This window comes from Malus sylvestris, chromosome 17, assembly GCF_916048215.2.
Source record: "Malus sylvestris chromosome 17, drMalSylv7.2, whole genome shotgun sequence".
NCBI lineage: Eukaryota > Viridiplantae > Streptophyta > Magnoliopsida > Rosales > Rosaceae > Malus > Malus sylvestris.
In genome coordinates this window covers 22,084,057-22,108,486 of record NC_062276.1, presented here as the reverse complement: position 1 = coordinate 22,108,486, position 24,430 = coordinate 22,084,057, and the positions used below count along the sequence as shown (strand labels likewise).

General features: G+C 34.7%; 3 protein-coding genes and 1 long non-coding RNA gene across 9 annotated transcripts in view; 2 read left to right on the top strand and 2 right to left on the bottom strand.

Annotated features, from left to right (window-relative positions):
* Positions 1-10,692, bottom strand: part of LOC126612382 (NEDD8-conjugating enzyme Ubc12-like) — a 52,330-nt gene extending 41,638 nt beyond the window's left edge. For 2 of the 6 annotated variants that reach the window (XR_007619020.1, XR_007619021.1), the window contains exons 1-6: positions 10,561-10,692; positions 10,344-10,457; positions 9,939-10,047; positions 9,752-9,830; positions 9,531-9,647; positions 9,195-9,409 (exon numbers count right to left, since the gene is read on the bottom strand). Coding sequence is in view for 3 of the 6 variants with exons in the window: in XM_050280784.1 (XP_050136741.1) it covers positions 8,293-8,311; positions 9,279-9,409; positions 9,531-9,647; positions 9,752-9,830; positions 9,939-10,047; positions 10,344-10,452 (564 nt within the window). In the remaining 3 variants the exon portion in view is untranslated. Of the gene's footprint in view, positions 1-8,251; positions 8,312-9,038; positions 9,410-9,530; positions 9,648-9,751; positions 9,831-9,938; positions 10,048-10,343; positions 10,458-10,560 lie in introns of those variants that run through there. The other 4 variants (XR_007619019.1, XM_050280784.1, XM_050280786.1 and 1 more) reach the window with 4 other exon arrangements.
* LOC126612399 (uncharacterized) overlaps positions 1-24,430 on the top strand; it is a 172,387-nt gene that overhangs the window by 27,610 nt on the left and 120,347 nt on the right. The gene's annotated exons all lie outside the window — the stretch shown is intronic.
* LOC126612387 (NEDD8-conjugating enzyme Ubc12-like) overlaps positions 1-24,430 on the bottom strand; it is a 56,613-nt gene that overhangs the window by 17,470 nt on the left and 14,713 nt on the right. The gene's annotated exons all lie outside the window — the stretch shown is intronic.
* LOC126612390 (uncharacterized) overlaps positions 23,630-24,430 on the top strand; it is a 31,510-nt gene continuing 30,709 nt past the window's right edge. Inside the window, exon 1 of the mRNA XM_050280806.1 lies at positions 23,630-24,053. Within this exon, the coding sequence (XP_050136763.1) occupies positions 23,963-24,053 (91 nt within the window). The 5' untranslated portion in view covers positions 23,630-23,962. The remainder of the gene's footprint in view (positions 24,054-24,430) is intronic.

The window sequence follows — 24,430 nt, the reverse complement described above, 5'->3', positions numbered from 1 at the left end:
ACATTGTTAAATTCAATCTCCAATTACGATTTTGACAGTTCTCCTATTACAATTTTATCCATCATAACACACATGATAATTTGGAGAGATTTTTGAAAATCTATCAGGAACAATGTTTGGTACAACAAAATGTAATAACTCAATTAGTTGGAAACTTAAAAAAAAAAAAAAGAATCTACGAATTGCATTATAACATTTGGTGTAATGTGTGTTTGCATATTATGCTAGACCTATTGTATCAAAAAGATCAATCAATTCAAGAGCTTTCATTTTTCCTTTTCAATCTCTCTCTTGTTTCTCTCTATATCATCTTCTTTTGAACTAATCTTTTATCTTTTGCAACGTAGTTAATAGTTCCATTAGATAGATTGTGTGTACTGAATTCCATCTTCTAGTTTTAGGTTTGGTATATGATCGGGGGTTTGGTCTTGGAGACTTGTTAGGAGAACTCAACGAGTTCTTCTCACGTCTAGGTAAGTCATTAGCTGGCATTTTGGAGGAAGTGTTCAATGTGCCCATTTCAGAGGAAGTGTTCAGTGTGTCACGAAAACGGCATAGGATACAAAGTGTTATAATATAAATTGTTAAATTTTTTTTACGTATTCAACACTTAGTGTACTTGACATATTCTCATGACACTGAAAATTTTCTCGACAATTTGATGTTGTCTTGGTTTTTGTCTTTGAGCTCGGAGATTAGTTATTACTATAATGGTAAATCCTATTATCTGTATTGTCGTAGTTTTAGGCATATCGAAAACTGCGACAGAATGAGACCTATAATCCAAATGGTTACTGAGCCTAGCATGGCGATTTCCAGGTGCAAGTTACGCTCAATAGGTGAAACGATGTTTCATGATCTAATGTTACAATTGTTGGGCTTCGCATAAAATATTGTCCCAGTAGCCGTGTTTTCTTGCAGTGTTTGATATGTCTTTGTTAGGAAAATAGACTATATGAAACGTGATTATCATTACATTTACACAAAACAGTAACATTATCCATCAAGGTTGCACTAGGTGTTAGTCAGACGGAGGCTAAGAAAAATTACACAAAAACAGTAACATTATCCATCAAGGTTGCACTATTTATACAAAATTGCAATTGTATATGAATATATACATGATCCTCAAAACAGCAAATAATGACTTCATCTCTCAATTATTTACACAAAATTGCAATTGCATATGAATATATATATATATATGCACATATATATGTGTGCGTGTGTGTTTGTGTGTATATATATATCAATGCATAATACATAACATTACTACAGGTACGCAAATTTAAATTGCCATGATCGATGTCGCTGTTGTGAGATCTCAAACCAATTATTTATTATCGTGAAGAAAAATTAAACAACAAAATAATATGTAATTAATTCAAAATACTATTATAACTAATGACATCTTAACGTTTAATATGCAAGTAAGTCTCTCTTCGCTCGGTATAAATAATGGCGAATGATGATCTCCTTATTTAGGTGTGAATTGGAATTTCTATTGCTTTATCATTTCTCTTTCAAAATTTAAGCTGTGCTTTAATTGGACAATGGGATGCATGCCTACTCGGTACTAAATCACACATATAATTATGTAAATGCGATCTCTATCCTGCCTAATACTTTCGTGGCTTTTTAGCCAAAATGGTCTATGAAATTTGTATAACTTCTCACTTTGGTCCTTGAAATTTGAAATCAATAAAATTGGTCCATGAGTTTGTCCACCATCAATCATTTTGGTCATTTCATGAAAAAATTTCATTAAATAATGCTAAAATGACAAAAATACCCTTACTTTTTGTCAAATCATTTGGTCATTGTTCATTAAATTGAGGGTATTTTTGTCATTTTGCTCCTTATTTAACACAATTTTTCATGGAATGACCAAAATGATTGCTTGTGGACAAACTCAAAGACCACTTCTATTGATTTCAAATCTTAGGTATCAAAGTGATGAGTTATGCAAATCTCAGTGATCATTTTAGCTAAAAAGCCTACTTTTGTTGGGATCTCATTAATTTAAGTCCATTTTTGTATGTTTGGCTGCTAGAAAAGAGTACAAAGACTACATCTCTCATGTACCTCATTTTATATATGAAATCAGGAATGGTTTTGCTAGAACAGAGTGCAAGGCTCTTTGACGTTTTTGCATTGTACTAAACGCTACTGTATTCTATATTTTAATCCGGTCACATGTATACAGTTTGTCTAGAATTTTATTATTTTGTTTCATGTAGCTCGGGACCATCACAATTCGACTTTCACGATTGTACATATACACTTTTTATTTATACCGCACAAGGATTATAAGATCAACCATGCAAATTAATATAATATCTAGATGCTCTAAATTTATCTAGCTTATAAAAGAGATTGTATTAAATACATATATTCACATTAGTTATATATGTATTAAGTGCATATAAGTATGAGAAGTAAACGATTTTCATAAGAATAAGAATAAAAAAGCAAATATTTCCAACTAAAAAAGGAAACAAAACAAAATTTAATTAAACTAGCCTATCAAAGATCGGGTACGAACCATAAAGATGTGGTATACAACTGCGACCAAGAACGACTTTTGGGGCAACTAAAATGCCTAATACTCTTATTTGTGAAGGAAAATATTCCATAGTTACATCCGGTTGAGTCATAACACGAGTAATCAAAGTCAAACTAAATATTGTTTTTTTTCTACCTTTTGACCATAGAGTACAATATACGGCGGAATGGTGGTTGCTCACAAATAATACCCGACCACCAAGTTCAACAACCTCCATCCATTGTGGACCAGCATCAATATCACACTCCAGTTTGAACACTCGAAATCCTTTAGTCTTAGGTGGCTCAGTGTAACTAAGGGCTGATTTGGTATTGTTGTGCTTTGACAAAAAGCTGCTGTGAGAATAAGCGGCTGTGAAATAAATCAGCCGAGTGTTTGGTAAATTTTTTTGTAAAAGTGCTTTTGGAAAAAAAAGCAGTCTGATAGTGGGTATTTTCATTAAAGGAGCACTGTAACTCTGTGTGCTTTGAAAAAAAACTAGTTTTCCAAAGCTGTAAATAGCTGCTTTAGCTTTTTTCTTTGATTTCAGCTTATTCTCACACCAGCTTCCAAAATAAGCCTTTTTTTTTTAGTTTACCAAACACCTAAAACCCTTACAGCTTTTTTTCATGAGTGTTTTTTTTTTAAGCACCTCACTCCCAAACCACTCCTAAAGGTCTTTCCAAGCATGACCTTATGCCAAGGATCGGCTATTAAACATGTTTCTTGTTTAGGCTTGTAGTTTGGATTGAGGAGCCTCCAAATGTTATTCTGGACCTTCTCATTCAACAAACAATATAATTTTAGGAAAACTAATGAAAATGACTTGAAAACTTTGAGTTTTAACGATAAGGACAAAATAAAGGGTAAAATAAATAGTATCAAGTTTGACTTTTTAGTATAAAAATGTGAATTCTCGTTAAAATAAACAGTACTATGATCTTTTCGTTATAACTCTTTATAATTTTTCAAGTTAATGATGTCGACTTTTCCTTCCAAAAAAATAAAAAAGCAACTCCATAGATGCAAAATCTTTTGGCAGGTGAACGAAATCACGGCCATTGTAATGCTCCACTCTTGATCCATCATAGTCAACGAATTTGTATCAATTGGACGTGTCCACCCATCAGCCACAGACCAAAGCAACGAGGTCATAGTCTGAGGAGATAAGCTGCCTACATCGTACCAAAATCGTAGGACAAAAGCTGATATTGTCCAGTCTTAGTCTTAGCTAGGGGGTGTCTACCCCTACCCCCAAACAACAAAAACAAACAAATTTTAGAGAAAACCTCTCGGTACTGTATATTTTAACGAAAAATTACATTTTTACACTAAAATATCAATTATGATATTATTTATTTTACCTTTTATTTTGTCTTTATGATTAAAACTCAAAGTTTTCAAACATTTCATTAGTTTTCTTAAAAAACAAAGCTCCAAAAAAAGTGTTTAGGACATCTATAGCCTGCAGCATGGCATATCAGAGGGATAAGGATTGTCTGCCCTCCACTTCTGATGCCCTCCCCGTGCTCTTCTGTTTTGTGTGGTCATGGTTAAGCCACGTCAACATTTTATATTGTTTTTTTTATATATATAATAAGACAAAAATGAATAGTAATATAAAATGTTGACGTAGCTTAACCGTGATTACACAAACAGGAGGGCACGGGGAGGGCACTGGAAATGGAGGGCAGACAATCCTTGTCCATATCAGAGCCAGACACGCAGTCTGCGCCTGAGCCTATAAAACAAAGACAAGTTCGGCTTCTAAGCAGTCGGTGATCTGCCATCAACAATTGTTGTACAGGCGTGACATTTGCTGAGTCCAAGTTTTATGGAGTAGGAACTCCCCTCCTAATCTCTCCCTCCTTCCATCACCTCTTATTTAAACGGTTGCAATTACGCCATGTTTATATCTTGTTTTGAAAATTTTATATAGAAAATAAGGCAAAAAGAAGAGTGAGAGCAGGGGATGTAATGGGATGGTAATAGGAAGGGAGAAAATCCTACACCCATTGGCAGGGTCACTGGGTCCCACCTCCTCCTTACTCCTCAATTGGAAATCTGGAATTCAATTAACCCTATTCAAGTAGATATCGTATTATTGTCTCCTTGAAAACATTGTTAAATTCCATCTGCTATTACGATTTTATCCATCATAACACACGTGCTAACATGGAGAGATTTTTTAAAATATAAAGAGAACAATGTTTGTACATTACTCTAGCTACCTTAAGCCACACCATAGTTCATAAAAAAAATAACATACAACCTAAATCAATCACTTGGGTTCCAAACCCGCATGTTGCATCTAATCCTAACATTTTATTTTCTCAAGTACTGTAGTGTGTAAAAGCTTTGACACAACCCACGTTGAGGCCCCATCAACTTTTACAAGATCCAGCCCAAGTCAAGAGGCCTAGTGGACAGAGTCATATAGCTGACTAAACCTCTGGTTACCCACTGAGTTGAAGTGCTGATGTGTCCAATTTTTTTTTTTTGAGAAACTGGATAAATTCATAACCAGGGCCGGAGCTAAAACACAAGGAAGCCTACCAGGAGGCAACAACCAGAGGAGAAAAATAGAAAGCAGTGAAGATGGGAGTACAGACTAAAGACACAGCACCAAGTGCCAAGCGTCACCCCTTTCACTACCAAAATACAATTATGGGGGACAAGGGAGACCATCCTTGTTCAAAATATGAACCAACGACGATGGGGGACGGCTAATCCATGTAGACCCGCACATCTCCGTGTTACTTCTCAACGCCAAGCGGTTCGCCGCCAGATTGACCGATCTCGGAACCCAAGACCAGCGGCATGATTGGAAGATATCCTTAAGCCTTAAGATTTTAGTCAACGTAGGATAAGCCTCCTAGCGACCAGAGTACATATCATGAGCCAAAGCAGAAATGTTCTCTTTAGAATCTGATTCAACAATAATTCTATGCAAGCCCATAGACTTAGCAAACTCACAACCATACCAAATGGCAAGTGCCTTGAAGTGTTCATTTACTTATATAATAACACTTGGTTATCAATTTATGTGTGCGGTACAAGAAAGTATGGGATGTGGTATCCACACATCTCATTTTACTTCTCACACACCCATTGATAAATTATGTCAGTTGATATTCTTCAATTCATTCAATCTTACGATTGAAAATTAAAAAGGTATGTGTGAGAAGTAAAATGGGGTGTGTGAATATCACACCCCTAAAGTATTCTCTGTCAACTATTCACACACCCTAAATATCCAAAAACCATTTCCCGCCCCCCGGCTGAGTTACGGGTGGTTCTATCCTGAATATCCAAAAAACCAGTAATACCTTTGCACTCCTTCTATAATCAACTTAAAGCAAGACCACCCATGAACCTCGAACCTACTTCATTAGGCTTAATCCAAAGGTATTAGTATTATTTTCCCTAACTTAAGTAGAATGGTGCACGTAGTGTTACCGCACAAGACCTCCAATTTTCTAAAACCCTCAAGTTTTTAGTCTAACAGAGACAATCTATGAATCTAAATCCGATCACTTATGTACAATCTATGAATAGTGTAACTATTTTTGTTCATGTATCTTGGGAGCATCAAGATCTCGACTTTAAAACACAACTGTACATGTACACTTTTTATTTATGTCGCACAAGGATTATAAGACCGACCATGTAAGTTGATGAATACTCCAAATTCATATAACTTATGAGAAAAAAGATTTGAACTCGAACGCATATACCAAACCTACGACACCATGCTTGGGGATTCAAAGCGGGGCACATATATTTTCAAAGATTAAATTCACATAACTGTAAGTTCAGAAAGTGTAAAAGAACAATATAAAGAGCAAAACTTAATTAATTGGTGCTATGTTCAATTAATATAGCGGATGCAATCTGCAATTATATTAATTAAAGCCCAAGTAATGAGAAGTAAATATTAAACGGCATTGTTGTAACTATTCGAGATTTATTTGTTTAATATATAGTTCTATTATTTAATTAAAGTGCTTTGTTAAATTATGTTTTTTTCATAAATCAATGAAACATTATAATTAAATTTTATTTCTCAAATAAAAAGGGGTACATCTTAAAAATCTAATAAGATAACCTAATAATTATATGTACCCAAACCAATTTGTGATGCTAGGTTCGTCTTCATTGAGGTTCGAGGTGCCTCATCACATAAAAGATTTCTTCTTCTTGTCACTTTCCTTAATTTGTGCCTACAAAAAGCTTGTGTGTTCGGCGATGCTTTGTCGTCAACCTTCATGAACATAGCTTCCCAATCTCTTTTATCAATCTGAAGTTCCTTGCATACTCAACTTGACTTCTATAAAATAAACCACTCTACTTGTCAGTCTCACCTTTTAACGTCGTCTCCTTTGGAACAACGTTAGAAACACACTTAATAATTCAGTATGTTGGGCAAATTTTCACAACCTTCCAACATTTGTGATGGTTGAACCTTGTGATGAATTTGGGCAAAATTAGGTACCAACTGTTTGCTCGCATCAACTAAAACAAATAAAGTGGAAAAAAAAATAATTATCTCAAAAAAATAAAAGTAGGTGCTGACAAAAAACAAAAAATAGAAAATTGTTACCTCATCCCCATTATTTGTGTCACCTTGATAATTTTTCACCGCTTTTGTCTGAGCATCTCAACAACTGCCTAATGCAAAACTCAAATTTTTTATCATACTAGTAAGTGCACTTTTCCTACGACTAGTTCCATACCGACTGCTATAATTTCATGAAATTTCTTCCGCACAAGAAAACATCTTTTAGCGATTAACCATGCAGTTTCGGTTTCGACCCTACCTTCAACGGGATATGCCTTTTCGTAAGCACAAACAACATAGGAATGTAATCAATTAAATAAGAATGTAATGAAAGATTGTACATAATTTCGCATTCTTGCTTTCCTTTTTTATTTTATTTTTGAGACATAGTAGAGCTCTAAGTTTTCTGGATTTTGTCTAGGGATAAATGTTGTAATTCTAGTGCATTTTATAAAATTGATAGACAGTGGAAAAAACCTTAAAGGTTATGAATATGCATTATTTGGTCTTTCAATTACAACTTGCATCTTGTACTTTTATTTTAAAGTCATCAAGAGACTGTAATTGAAGGGATTGAGAATCCACGAACTTTTTTTTTTTTTTTTACATTTTTGGGGTATCATACCTTTTTCATTTTATGTATGATACCCGAAAAATGAAGAAAAAAAAGTCCATGGATTCTCAATCCCTTCAATTACAGTCTCTTGATGACTTTAAAATAAAAGTACAAGATGCAAGTTGTAATTGAAAGACCAATAATGCATATTCATAACCTTTAAGATTTTTTCCACTGCCTATCAATTTCATAAAATGCACTAGAAATACAGCATTTATTCCTAGGGCAAAATCCAGAAAACTTAGGGCTATGTCTAATAAATAAGACAAAGGAAATCAGGTGGTAGGAACATCATACTATGTAAAAATGCAAATTATGCATTCGGGATCTATAATCTTCGTTACATAAACCTAGAGGACATAAATATATCTCTATTGCTTTCCCTGATGCATCATATTCCTAAGAACCTGACTATCTTTAGGGTGATTTTTGTCCTAAATTGACAATTGATCGCCACCATATCATCTCACAAATGGAATTAGAAAAATAAACGGTGCTATAAAGATGCATTGAAAGACATGGAAGCATACTGTGATGAATTTGATTTCGGTTCAGCAACAGCTCCCGCTTCTAAGTCGATGTTAGGTTCCTGCATGAAGAAATGCAGGATTTGAGTTCACAACAGGTACACATCCAAATAAAACCTAGCAACAACAAAACGGATAATTTGTTTGAGGTCACGAAATATTTTGTGTTACGATCAGAGATAACATGAACAGGTGATACAATCCGTAAATAACAGTGTTCATGGGGATTTGAGTTGCACAAGAGGAAGAAGGAAAACGGCTTTTGGGTAAGATAATGGGCTTTGAATTCCAACATTTAATGCCTATTTCACCAGGCCCAACCCAAAATTACGGGATATGGATCAAACATGCAGAAAAACTGATTGCAATTTGCATTCATGCATCTTTGGGAGAAGAACTCGCATACAACTAACATGCTAAAGTGATGATGTTTTAAACTAATCATGAAATGTTATGTCAGTAAATTAAAGCACATGACGATGCATAAGGGATTGGGACACCGCCACTATGTAGTCCCATTTCTCTGAAGTTTTATGTTTTCATGAGTTTAATCTAATACTCCGAATGAGCAAAATGCTAAATCATACGTATAATAGTTATGATTTTATACATGCACCCGCAAATTATGGGCTGAAAATTTGCCACAAGACAAGACCGTAAATGATTGAGGTTGAACTGGGAGACACGATATGTTGAATTGTTGTTTTATTAATAACTGCATCCCCAAATTATCGAACCATCAACAAAAAAAGGCCATGACAGTTAAATTGAAATAGCAAGTCAAAACCAAGCCTTAACATGATGCCATCTTATTAATGGAAGGAAGATCAAAATTACACTAATACACACTCTCCTGCTACAAGTATGGGCTGAAAATGTGCCACCAGACAATCCCCCACCAAGTACTCACCTGAAATGCAGAAAACACCCAAAAAACATACAAACCTTCAACCTCATACAACCATGGTTGGACCACGAAGAAGCAAAACCCTAGATAAACCAAATCAGTAGAAGTCACCCGTTTTGCACCTAGGAAAATGGGCCCCTCCCACCCATATGTTTCCCTCGATCGATTTTCTCACGTTCAAACCAAACAATTTTGGATTGTCCCTCAAAAGATCAGCTGCTTCTTGATTCAAGGGGTCCTCATGGTTAGGTTCCTGCATGAAGAAATACAGGATTTGAGTTCACAACAGGTACACATCCAAATAAAACCTAGAAAAAACAAAACGGATAGTTTGTATGAGGTCACAAAATATTTTGTGTTGCGATCAGAGATACCGTGAATAGGTGATACAATCCGTAAATAACAGTGTTTATATTTAAGACAGGTTTCCAGTCTTCCCGAAGAATGTTAAGGCAAGTGTTTCCTTCTAAGTCGATGTTGGGATGGTAGATCTGCACATATGGTATACATTATACAACACCAAATATATATTATGGTTTCGATCGTAACCAATATACACGAAAGTTAAGTTCTGATATAACTAAGGTTTCGTTACCTTGGTTTTGCACTTGACCTTCGGAGGCTCATGAGGGTAGACTGCGGGAACTTTAAACGTGAAGACAAACCCACCACCCCTGCGACAAGAGGTACAAAATGTCGGTGTCAGCAAGATGACATCGAAGTTGCAAAATCCAAACAACGTATAGAGAGCCAAATGAAGCTTCAGATCAAAGGTTACTTACATATAATATCCCCGATAAGGTGTAATGGTAATCTCAAAGTCCATCAAATCATCCTTTCCATTGGGGAATGAAATCTTGCATTCTTCTGGCATGTTCAACTCACTTATATCTACAAGACAACATCATAATATAATTGAAGGACGACAACAACAACAACAACAACAACAAAGCCTTTTCTCACTAAATAGGATCGGCAATATGAATCCTAAAACGTCATTGCGTTGATTTCTGAATCATAATACAATTGAAGGACTGGTTGAAGGAATTAAAATAAACACAGAAACCTTGCCTTTACGTACGTTGGAGTTAAACGTGTATTTAGGAACTTAATATGCATGTAAGCGTATAACTTTGTACCACATTGCAACAAATCATAACATATATACATCCTAAAATCATATTTACCTCTATGAAGACGCAATTCTCCTGCACTTTGCTTCTTTACGAGACCATTCTCCTTTGCGTTTTCAGCTGTTTCCTTTTGCTTTTCTTTCACTTTAAACAATCTGATCATGGTTTCTGTAATTAAAAGAAAAGCACAAATTTAAAACGGGTAATAAGATGAACCATACATGTCTGTTGTAAGTGTTAACAATTTGTGAACAAAAACATCGAAGAAAACCTGCTCGACGAAATGCCGCAGAAAAGCAAAAGGAAAGGAAATGGAATGGGAAAGCAAAGATAGGAGAGGCACAATGAAGACGGCCAAGGAATGAAACGGATTTATAATCTTCCTTTCTTCTCTATTCTTGTCTTCCTGCTACTGGTTCGTGCGGCCATAGGCTTCTCTTTCCAAAAATACAAATCATATCAACATGCAGTCGACTGTATTTGGAAAAAAAAAATAAAAAATGTATTCGAAAACTAAAAATACAAATCATATCAACGACATGTCGTCGGCTGTATTTGAAAAAAAAATTCCAAAGTACAAATCATATCAATGACATGCCGTCAGTTGTATTTGAAAAAATAAAAATAAAAATGTGTTCAAAAATTAAAAATACAAATCATATCAACAACATATCCTCGACTGCGAAGGAGGAGATTGACGCTCAAGGACAACCTCCGGAGGGGGAATGACGCTCAGCTGAGCAGCATTCCCCCTCCGGAGGTTGTCATCCTCCGCAGGTTGTCCTAAGTAAACAATACAAGTATATAGAATAAAAAGCAGGAAAATACCTCCGTAAACGAAAGGTAGAATGTTAGCCAACTCGGGATGTTCCATTTCAGAAAGGTGGAAGAGAGAAGAGGGAGAAAGAAGAAGGAGAGAAAGCGAGTTTACAGAGAAGAGGGAGAGAGGAAGGAGATAGAGGGAGCGAGTTTACAGAGACGAGGGACAGAGGAATAAGATAGAGGGAGTGAGTAAGAGAGAAGGGAGGGAGGGAGTGAGTGAGTGACTATAGCTGTAAATATAGGATTTCAAACGCAGCAGCTGGTAGGAATGGGTACTAAAAATTCCTTTGGACAAATAAAAAAGGAAAACAGAAAATCAAAAAACATGTAGCCATTGTGACCGCAACTGTATACTGGTGCAAAACCTCCTTAACCTAAAACTTAATCCCACCAACCACTATCCCTCTCAGTCCACTGATATCCAGAATACCATTATGCCCTTTCATTCCTTTTGCAATTAACTTTATACATTTTATCGATACTATTACTGTTTTTGTCCATGTAGTCATGCAAGTATGTAAAGAAGCTAAATTTTTAAACCCGGTCACTTATATACATTTTACGCAAAATGTTACTGTTTTTTTTCATGTATCGTACAAGAATCATAAGATCGGTCATGCAAGTTGAAATAACATATTTGGATATGTTCTAAATTCACTTAACTTGTGGAAACAGAAATTTGAACTCGAATGTTCAAGATTTCTTTGCATAAGCAAATATCATAAGATCGACCGTGCAAGTCGAAACAACATATTTTACAAGTATGATTAATATAAAAATCAATGAACAAACTATATCTAAAACTAAAATACAGAGTTGACAACACATTTTATAATTTAATAGAAAACTATCAGAAATCAAAACATGTTGGTATCGACATAAGTTAGGTGCACACTTTGAAAAAAAGATTATATCGAAAATTCCTAGTTATCATAATCTCTCAATCCATTCAAATTTTCATTTCAACTTTTGAAAAAACATCAAATTCGAAATTTTTGTGTAGAGATTCAAAAAAATTTATTGTCAAAAATTAAAATCTCATTCCGACTTGGACCCCTAGTTGAATCTTATTATTTAAATCATTAAGATATCAAATGAGCTTTGAAACTTTAAGAAGTGGAGATAATTAGTAAGTGATAATCGTTTGACACAAACAATAATATTATATGTAAAACCTTTATTTGGATTCTGGCAATAACAAAATTCTTTGTTTCCACATTTTTTTTTGGAAACGCCAGTTGAACCTATGAACTTATGAAAGATGTGACAAGCTATGACTGATTGACCGCAGGCTGAAGGAAGGATGACTGATTGACCGCAGGCTAAGGGAGGGCCACAACTTTCATTTACCTATGGTAAGGACTCTGTCACGCATTTTTCTCTGGTGTGGGTGGGAGTGGTTGGGTCATGGTGTTTAAGTGGGCTTGGGAGGGAAGCGAAGAGGCTGGCTTTTCTGCTGCATCTGGTTTTGATGAATTTACAAAATTAGCCTTGTTTTTGGACTGGTGTGTAAGACCAAGCAACGACCAAGTCAATTTAAAATTAGATATATACAATAATTTTGGTGACCTAGAAAATTACTGAAATATTGTGATGGTGTGTCGACAACGCAGACCCAGCACTTCTCCCCTCAGTACACACCAAGCACGGCAACGCAGACCCTGTCTCATTCCAGACTGATTTTATCGTAGCACGATATTATCTGTTTTAGGCTCAGCTTGCACGATTTTGTTTATGGAAAAACACAAAAACTTCTTAGTGGATCATCCATCTTTGGATTGTTCTCGCTCGAACTCATTTAACTTCGGAGTTCCGATGAACTTCGAAGCCAGTGAGGTTTCAAAAGGTCTAGTAGTAAATGGAGGTGAACATGTATATATAAGGCATATCACTTTCTCTCTGTTGATCGATGTGAGATGTTGCAGACCCAGCATGGAACAGATATACCCACTGAAATTTTTGGCCTTTTGCTGGGTTTTGGGTTGGAAGAGAAGTAAATAGAGCCTATGGGAGGAACCAATTAATATGCAACTCGAAAACGAGTTTATCGAAATAATAAATATCATACTATTCTCATATAACAAGTTTGGGATGCAACTGTAACACAGAATACAGTCTATGACCCGTCAAGTCAGAGACAAAAATGGCGTCGCTCGGATTAAGCTATGGTTGGATGCTCATTTACTCTGGTCTAGCTCACCCCGCCAGTTTCATAAAACAAGGTTGATATTTTTCTTTTTTGTTAATAAAGTTACACGAGTGTAACAACGGGAACTAGTTTTTGAATTTGTCGTATCATTTTGTATTCAAAGCTATGGAACTAAAATTGTGAACCCATATTGTTCCAAGAATACATGAAGCATATATGCTAATTAATAAACACGATTTTTACAAATAATTATCTATAAGCAACAATTAAACTTAGTCGGGCTTGGCCCCAATGGCCCGAAGACATAACAGTTCGCCTAAATTTAAGCATTCAATTCAACCAACGATGGACTTGTAGCTTATTTAAGGGTACCCCTTATTTAATTAAGTATTCAACATCTTGAGTTTGATTCTCACCCTTAAATATCGCCCGTCTCGATCTCTATCTCTCCCTCTCATCCATGGCTGCTGAATAATTGCTGGAGGATATTGAGACGTAAAGTAAAGAGGGGAAGTGAAACATGCAGGAAACTTCCATCTAAAAGAAAAAAAATTATATTTTCAATTTTAACTTTGATCTTTATATTACGACCATGGGATTTTTATCAAACGGATAAGAACAGAAGCTCAGGTAAGTGTCCGAGGAAGATAATTAGGACTACACAATTCTTTCCCTATATGGTATTCATTGACCACAATCAATCTTCAATGTTTCACACGGTAATGTCCTCTGTTCAATTTTTGACGCTTGTGCATACACAATAATGGCTATGGAGGCTAAAATAACTCGGTAAGTCTTTTTGGACTCCAAAAAAATAGACTACCTTGACGAAGCAACCAAATGCTTCTTAATTTGAAAAATAAAATAAAATTAGTGGAACTTTTTAATTTTCCTATTTATGTCCCATCCTCTAATATATGAATATATATTTACGCAAAATATCATTATACCCTTGCATTCCTTTTGCAATCAACTTTATACATTTTATGGATACTCTTACTGTTTTTGTCCATGTAGTCATGCAAGTATGTAGACTAGCTAGATTTTTAAACTCGGTCACAAATATACATTTTACGCAAAATGTTACTATTTTTATTCATGTAGCTAGTGTGCATCACAAGTTTGACTTTCACAATTGTACATGTGCACGCTTTTTTTGTGTCGTACAAGAATCATAAGACTGGTCATACAAGTTGAAACAACATATTTAGATATGCTCTAAATTCAATTAACTTGTGGAAAGAAAATTTTGAACTCGAACATTCCAGACTCATTTACATAAACAAATATCGTAAGACCGACCATACAAGTCGAAACAACATATTTTCGCAGGCAGTATTAACACCAACATATCTACTATTCTTGCAAACCAAACACCAGCTTCTCCCTCACATTTGCCCGGCACCTTGCTCTCTCACAATACAAACCAAAACAGCGAAGCAGCCACCTATTGCTAGACCAAAATTGTTGGAGCAGGCTTGGTGTTGTTATTGAAAACAATTCCCAAAAAAAAAAAGCCGTATGAGGCGGCATTGAATCGGAACCCGAGATCGTCGTGTTTGTCATCTCCGGGCCATGACCTGTTTTGTACCCCTTTGGACAAACAGAAAATGAAAATAGAAAAACAAAAAACAAGTGGCCAACCTCCTCCTCACACCTCAGTTGGAAATTGGGATTTCAATTCAACTTTTTTTAAGTATATATGGTATTATTGTCTCGTCAAAAACATTGTTAAATTCAATCTCCGATTACGATTTTGACTGTTCTCCTATTACAATTTTATCCATCATAACACACATGATAACTTGTAGAGATTTTTTAAAATCTATCAGGAACAATGTTTGGTATAACAAAATGTAATAAAAGAAAACTAATGAAACAAGTTTGAAAATTTTGAGTTTTAATATAAAAATAAAACAAAGGGTACAATGAATAGTAACATGATTGACTTTTTAGTGTAAAAATGCGATTTTTCGTTAAACTGAACAATACTGTAAGCTTTTCGTTAAAGTTCCCATGTAATAACTTAATTAGTTGAAAAGTTAAAAAAAAAATCTACAAATTGCATTAGAACATTTGGTGTAATGTGTGTTTGTGCATTATGCTAGATCTATTGTATCAGAGACATCAATTAATTCAAGAGCCTTCAATCTCTCTCTATATCATCTTCTTTTGAACTAATCTTTCATTTTATGCAATGTAGCTAACAGTTCCACAAGATAGATCGTGAGTACTGAATTCCATCTTCTAGTTTTAGCCTTTTAGGTTTGGTCTGTGACCGAGAGCTTGGTCTTGGAGACTTGTTAGGAGAACTCAACGAATTCTTCTCACATTTAGGTAAGACATTGGTTGGCATTTTGGCATTTTGGAGGAAGTGTTCGATGTGCCCATTTCAAAGGAAGTGTTCAGTGTCAGGAAAATGACATGGTATACCAAGTGTTATAAGACAAATATTTGAATATTTTTTTAAGTATTCAACACTTGGTGTACCTGACATATTATCGGCACATTAAAAAATTAAACAACTTTTATAAAAAAAAAATAAAAAAGCAAATCTTTCCAACTAAAAAAGGGAAACAAAACAAAATTTAATTAAACTAACCTATCAAAGATTAGGTACGAACCATACAGGTGCAGTATGCAACTGGGATCAAGAACGACTCTTGGGGCAACTAAAATGCCTAATTCTCTTATTTGTGAAGGAAAATACTCCAAAATCACATCCGGTTGAGTCATAAATCAGGTAATCAAAGGTAAAATAAATATTGTTTCTCTCAACCTTCTGGCCATAGGATACTATATAACGGCGGAATGGTGATTAAAATGGAACTGGATCCTTTGAGGCAAACCCTAGGGATCATGCTGAGAGACAAACATGGGTCATTCAATTTCAATTCAACGGCTACAATTATTATAACTTTAAAAGGAAGTCCCTGTTTGTAGTGTTTGTCGCTCAGCAAGATCCCGAAGGTTTGCCTCGGAGAGAATCCAGGTCCGACTAAAATTACCTTTTTATCTTTTTGTAGTATCTTTCACTACGGCTTTATTTGTTTTTTTTTTCATTATTATTTTTTTTTTGAATTTTATTTTAATTTTTCTTATGAAAAATCATAAACAACTCCATAAATGCATATCCTTTGCTAGGTGAACGAAATCACAGCTATTGTAATGCTCTACTATTGATCCATCATAATCAATTAATTTGTACCGATTGGACGTCTCCACCCATCAGCCACAGACCTGAGGTCATAGTCTGAGGAGATAAGCTGCCTAAATCGTACCAAAATCGTAGGAGATAAGCTGATCTTGTCCAGTCTTAGCTAGGGGGTACCTACCCCTCCACCCAATCAATAAATTCGGATCTTGAAATTTGATCAAACGGTTAAAAACTGGAGATTCCTTTAAAAGTTATAATAACTTTAACCGTTAAATCAAATTTCAAGGATCCAAATTTATTGATTTAGTGAAGTCGGTGTAAGAAATCCGAAGATGATCAATTTCCCAAGTTTTACACCCATTGACAGGGTCACTAGGTACCACCTCCTCTGCACTCCTCAATTGGAAATCTGGAATTCAATTCAACCTTGTTCATGTAGATATGGTATTATTGTCTCCTTAAAAACATTCTTAAATTCCATCTCCTATTATGATTTTGACTGTTCTCTTATTACGATTTTATCCGTTATAACACACGTGCTAACTTGGAGATATTATTGAAAATATAACGAGAACAATGTTCGTACATTACTCTAGCTACCTTAGCCACACCATGTTTCATAAAAAAATAACATAGAACTTAGATCAATCACTTGAGTTACAAACATGCATGTTGCATCTAATCCTAACCTTTTATTTTCTCAAGTACCGTTGTGTGAAAGCTTTGAGACAACCCACGTTGAGGCCCATCAACTTTTTACAAGATCAAGCCCAAGTCAAGAGACCTAGTGGGCAGTCATAGCTGACTAAACCTCTGGTTACCCACTGAGTTGAGAGTGCTGATGTGTCCACTTTTAGACGTGGGACTTCGGATTCTTTCGTTTCATTTTTTTTTCTATGTCCTCTTGATTCATTTACGGAACCGCCATGTCACAAAAACGTAACCATGCCACATTAAATTTTCATTGTATCAAACACAGGGTCTGGCATACTAAATATCATATTATAAACAAACAAAAAATCATTTTGAAGTGCTCAATTACTTATATAATAACACTTGGTTATCAATTTATGTTTGCGGTACAATAAAGTATTCTCTATTCAACTATTCACACACCCTAAATATCCAAAAACCCATTTCCTGCCTCCCGGCTAAGTTGCAGGTAGTTCTATCCTGAATATCCAAAAAACCAGTATTATTTTCCCTAACTTAAGTAGGATGGTGCATGTAGTGTTACCGCACAAGACCTCCAATTTTCTAAAACCCTCAAGTTTTTAGTCTAACAGAGACAATGAATCTAAATCCAATGATGTATGTACAGTCTGTGAATGGTGTAACCATTTTTATTCATGTAGCTTGGGAGCATCAAAATTGACTTTAATACACAATTATACATGTACACTTTTTTATTTATGTCGCACAAGAATTATAAGACCGACCATGCAAGTTGGTGAATACTCCACTTTCATCTAACTTATGAGAAAAAAGATTTGAACTCGAACGCAAGTGACATATCCCAAACCTACGACATGCTTGGGGATTCAAACCTGCGCATATAGATTTTCAAAGATTTAATTCACAAAACTGTAAATTCGGAAAGTGCAAAAGAACAATATAAGGAGCAAAAGTAAATTAATTGGTGCTATGCTCAATTAATATAGCGAATGCAATCTGCGATTATATTAATTAAAGCCCAAATAATGAGGAGTAAATATTAAAGGACATTTTTGTAACTATTCGAGATTTATTTGTTTAATATATAGTTCTATTATATTTAATTAAAGTGCTTTGTTAATTTTTATTTTTTCATAAATCAATGAAACATTATAATTAAATTCTATTTCTCAAATAAAAACGGGTACATCTTAAAAATCTAATAAGATAACCTGATAATTATATGTACCCAGACCAATTTGTGGTGCTAGGTTCGTCTTCACTAAGATTCGAGATGCCATGTCCGTCATCATGGAAAAGATTTCTTCTTCTTGTCACTTTCCTTCATTTGTGCCTTCAAAAAGCTTGTGTGTTTGGTGATGCTTTGTCGTCAACCTTCATGAACATAGCTTTTCGATCTTTTTTATCAATCTCAAGTTCCTTGCATACTCAACTTGACTTCTATAAAATGAACCACTCTCCCTGTCAGTCTCACCTCTTAGCGTCGTCTTTTGGGAACAACATTAGAAACAAGCTTAATAATTCAGTATTTTAGGCAAAATTTTCACAACTTTCCAACATTTGTGATGGTTGAACCTTGTGATGAATTTGGGCAAAATTAGGTACCAACTGTTTGCTTGCATCAACTAAAACAAATAAAGTGGGAAAAAATTAATTATTTCAAAAAAAAATAAAAGTAGGTGCTAATAAAAAAATTAGAAAATTTTTTACCTCATCCCCAATATTTGTGTCACCTTGATAAATTTTCACCGCTTTTGTCTGAGCATCTCTATATTTGCCTAATGCAAAACTCAAAATTTTTATCATATTAGTAACTAGTAAGTGCACTTTTCCTACGACTAGTTCCATACCGACTGCTATAATTTTCATGAAATTTCTTCCACACAAGAAAACATCTTTCAGCGATTAACCATGCAGTTTTGGTTTCGACTCTACCGTCAACGGGATATGCCATTTTCGTAAGCACAAACAAAATAGGAATGTAATCAATAAAATAAGAATGTAATAAAAGATTGTACATAATTTCGCGTGCTTGCTTTCATTTCTTGATCGAGCTATCATTAGTTGATGAAATTTTAGACTAATAAGATGACCTATTCCAACAAGTACTTAGAGATTATTTGCTGACAGAGACTTAGATAATCAGTCCGTCTCAAAGCAATGCTGTTTATCTAAATTGAAAGTGCTCATTGGTCGGGTAATTCTATGACTTCAGTGTTGTTTATCGAAATTGAAGATATTGCCGGTTGCCAACACCCTCATAGATTTCAACTGGTGTTTAGTTACAAATTTTGATTACATCAAGTAAAATCCCTGATCTACTCAGGCAAAACCCTAAAAATCCTTGCAAGGTGGTTATTAAATCCTAGTCATGCGTCATAAAGAACTTGTGAGTTCAAGTCCCATCATGCTTCTATCCTATGCATCGGATTCTTCAAAACCATTTTCCTACGTTTATGGGAAGTATAGGTTACTTGTTTAATTTAAATAACAGTCAATCAGCCACTCAGTATTATGATTTGGTGATATTTATCATAAGTAAGATGTTTTAGGTTCGAATTGCGTGGATGGTGAATTTGATGCCAAATTAGGTTGATCATTGTGTGGTTTAGCCAAACTCCCCTCCATTTAGTATAAAAATAGAGTGCTACTAAACTCACCCCATTTCTCACCCACCTTGTAATCAAAATGTTATTGACATATATTCATTTTAGAAAAATACTTTTAAACCCTTGTTTATAATTGGGCAGCTGACATGTAAATACTGCGCCACCATCAACTACTATAACCACTTCAATGGAGAAACTTTTGAACACCCACAGATTTGAACCAAAAAAAAATTGTTGGGTTCTAGGGTTTAGGTTGGATGACATTCATTGAAATCCCAAATGAGGATAGGGGTTGGGGGCTATCTAGAGTAATTATTATAGGTTGGCCATGTAGTTGGAGAAGGATTTGGTTATGGCGTGAAAAGGGGGACAGGTTTCGGTGGCAGAGGGGTAGGTATCAGGAGAGAGTGTGGTGATGGGTAGGGGACAAAGATATTGATTATTGAGAGGTGGTGGTGGATGGGTTGCGAGATGGGGATGAGTGGGCAGGCGGGTTGGGGCTTCGGCTGCACCGTGAATGTAGTGCTGCGATTAAGGATGGGATAGATTAAAAAAAATGTATAAATTTTTTAATATATATTAAAGGTTACTTTAGAAATAATAAAGGGTGAGAAAATAACATTTCAATTTTTTAATTTTTTAAGGTGAGTGAAATTAGAATGTTGCTGGAAAAATAGGACAATGAAGTTGGTCTATCAACACTCTAAAAATAAATCGATGTGCTAAAAAATAATAATAATAGCAGTCAACCATTCTAGATTTCATATTTGGGAGAGAAAAACTGAATATGGCACATGAGGAGGGAAAAATAATGAAAAAGAAATAAATAAAAAAATAGCATACAGATTTTGAAAGAAATAAAAAGAACGAGTAAGAAAGAGCTATAAATTAAAAATGTAAATTGTTATTAGCACTCCACAAATTATATTTTTCATTCCAAATTTTTTATGATTAAAATATATATATATATATATATATATATATATTTGTGAAGAATGTAGAATAAGATTTTTGAAGTACTAATAACAGTTTTTATTCAATTCAAATTACGTGATTCTGTAATTTTGGTTATGTTTATGCATTTAATTATTTATTTTGGAGAAAAAAAAACTTACCATTTACTCTCTGTTTAATTTCCTATAATCGAGGGGAATCAATACCATTTTCTCCTTCTCTTGACATAGCTGCAAAATTTGGAAAATAGAGCTAATTCACCGGGAGCATAAAAATATCTTCCAATAAGTTGACGGTGTTAAACCATAGAGATACCTTCCAATAAATTAGAATACATATTCTCAAATATCTTCCAAATTGTTGAGGTCGTTAGTGTGAAACCAGTTGGCTAAATCCTAGGCTAGGCTGTTGACAAACGAGAATTAAATTTACAATTTTAATTACGCTTTGACACTAAAAAAAATGGAAAACAATAAGTAAATTAGCATTTTCAATGTGTAATGAAGAATGCTTATTATATTATTAGCCTGAAAACTGAAAAATTATAGGGAAAATTAGAAATAGGTCCAATTTTATAAACATATTTTTGAAATAGGTCTAATTTTTAGTGACTTTTGACTTTTGAAATAGGTCCAATTTTTAGTTACTTTGGACCCATATCAAAATACCCCAAAATTATAAGGAAAATATGATCAAGTAATTAACATATTTTGAAGACCGATTTATGTTCCCAACAATAAAAAGATTGAACCCAGATATAAGAGCTTTGATTTACTTTGCATTTCGGTTATGGATGGTCTAGAGATACATCTTGTTTCATTGATCTTAATGAAAAGAAATTTCAATCGAACATGTAATTAGTCATCAGTACGCGCTACTCGCAAGTCCTCGATATGTTGATATACTGAGGTGGGTGCAAGCTCTAGGCACAAGAAAGAAGATGGACAGATATGAGATGACCTTCATCTACAAATCATTATTATTACTTTCCTTGTTGATCGAATGTTTAATTTCTTCCTAGAAAGCAATTGAGCAAGCAAACTGAAAAAATACAATGGATATAGCTAGGTTACCAGAGAGGAAGAGAGAGGACAAAAAGTTGAATTGAATGGGCATGTCTATTGGGGGTTTGTATGCTATGCAACTTTCATGTGCCCCAGAAAGTGAAGGGCTTGTTTTTGGGATGGTGACAACTAACAAGGTCGAGCCCTCTCCTCTCTATCTTTCCAACCCGAAACGCATTGATGTGAATAATGCAGTAGATAAAAAAAACAACAAAATAGTACGTACTGAATAAGATATCCCCATTACTCTCACCTACCAACCTCACCTCTTTTCTTTTACCAAGGTATCCCCACTACTCATGCCAAATTATGCGATCACACAACATATTTTAGAGGATATTCATAGGTCATTACAAGGTTAATTTGGGAAGTGAGAGTCAGGTAATTTGAGACATGAAAACCCTAAAACCTTTCGCTTCTCTAACACTATATAATAACACTACCACCTTCCCAATTCCAAATCATTTCATACTTCCTTGAGACCCTCATCTTTTCCCAATTCATTCTGCAATCTTCACGCCTCACTCTCTCTCCCTTCTCAATTCCTCCTAACTCTCATCACTGCAAGGATATACTTCCTTCTGAAACACAAGAGGCTTTAGCATCATTTTCCAACTATGAAAATGTATTTTATCCCATATCTGAAATGTCGTAATTGCTTCTGTTGATCCTAGACTCAACAATTTGTAATTTATTTTAAGATTTATGTATAAGATTTGCTAGTGTGATAAGAAATTTAAAGTCGGTGAAAAAAAAAATGCAGAGCACAAAAATAACAGGATTAATGGTATGCAGACTCATTTAGGATCCTTTATGATATGTCGACAACAGTGGTCAAGAAGGGGACCAATTGCTGAACAAGATATTGGCGGCAGTGGTCAAGAAGTGGGAGCTGTTGCTGAACCGGAAATCAAATTCACCACCGCAACAGTATGCTTCCATGTCTTTCAATGCTTCTTTATAGCACCATCTATTTTATTAATTCTAGCTTTTGCGGCCATCACGTCCCCTATAGATTACCTTTGTACCACAGTTCAATATGTGATTTGTGATATAATTATGGTGGAGATCATTTGTCGATTTAAGTAAAAAATCACCCCAAAGATTGTCAAGTTCTTAGGAATAAGATGCATCAGGGAAGCAATAGAGATATTTTTATAGGCTCTGGGTCTTTATTTACAAAATATTATAGATACCGAATGCATAATTTGTGTTTTTACCCTAGTATGTTGTTCCTACTACCTGATTTCCTATGTCTTATTTTTGAGACATAGTGGAGCCCTAAGTTTTCTGGATTTTGCCCTAGGGATATATGCTGTAATTCCAGTGCGTTTTATAAAATTGATGGACGATGGAAAAAATCTTTAAGGTTATGAATATGCATTATTCGTTCTTTCAATTACAACTTGCATTTCTCTATTTTTATTTAAAAGTCATTAGGAGAATGTAATTGAAGGGATTGTGAATCCACAAAACTTTGTTTTTCTTTTCATTTTTAGGTGTATCATAATGTTTTTATTTTTAATATGTACCATTTTAATTCGCAACCCTAATAATGAGAAAATATATGATACACCTAAAAATGAAAAAAGGTCTATGGATTCTCAATCCCTTCAATTACAGTCTCCTGATCACTTTTAAATAAAAGTAGAGACATGCAAGTTGTAATTGAAAGCCCGAATAATGCATATTCATAATCTTTCAGATTTTTCCACTGTCCGTTAATTTTATAAAATGCATTAGAATTACAGCATTTATCCCTAGGGCAAAATCCAGAAAACTTAGGGCTCTACTATGTCTAAATAATAAGACAAAGGAAATCAGGTAGTAGGAACAACATACTAGGGTAAAAAAACGCACATAATGCATTCGAGATCTATAATAATATGGAAATAAATACCTAGAGCCCATAAAAATATCTCTGTTGCTTCCTTGATGCATCCTATTCCTAAGAACATGACTATTTTTTGGGATGATTTTTGACCTAAATCAATGAATGATTGCCACCATAATTATATTAGAGATGGTGCTGTGTATGAAGGTATTCTATGGGGGACGTGATGGTTGCTGTAGCTGTAATTAGTAAAATAGACAATGCTATAAAGAAGCATTGAAAAACACTTAAACCCTAAACCATACTGTTGTTGTGGTGAATTTGATTTTCGGTTCAGCAACAACTCCCGCTTTTTACCACCCTTGCCGACATCTTGTTGATCTCGTCTACGACGACCGCGTGCTTGTTGATGACGGCCACGGTCGCCCCGCCCCTGTTGATCGCGGCTTACTTGTTGACCTTGCTGACCATTCCCCTCCCCATCCTCCAGTGGTTCTACGGTAAGAATAACAGGCGTACAAGACAAACAAGAGGAAAATAGCTCCGTAAATAGAATGGATAATGATAACTAACTTATGAATTGTTCGTGTCAAATGATTATCACTTACTAATTATCTCTATTTTTTTTATGTTCCAACCATGAATAGCTAATGATGGATACAACATTCGGTTTGTGATAAAGATGAAATTATTTATTTCAGGTAAGCTAGAGTTCAACTCTTATGATATCTTTATGATTTAAATAATAAGATTCAACTAGGAGTTAAGTCGGAATGGATTTCTAATTTTCGACAATAAATTTTTTGAATCTGTACACAAATATTTTGAATCTGAATGTTTTTTCAAAAGTTAAAATGAAAGTCAGAATGGCATTTTG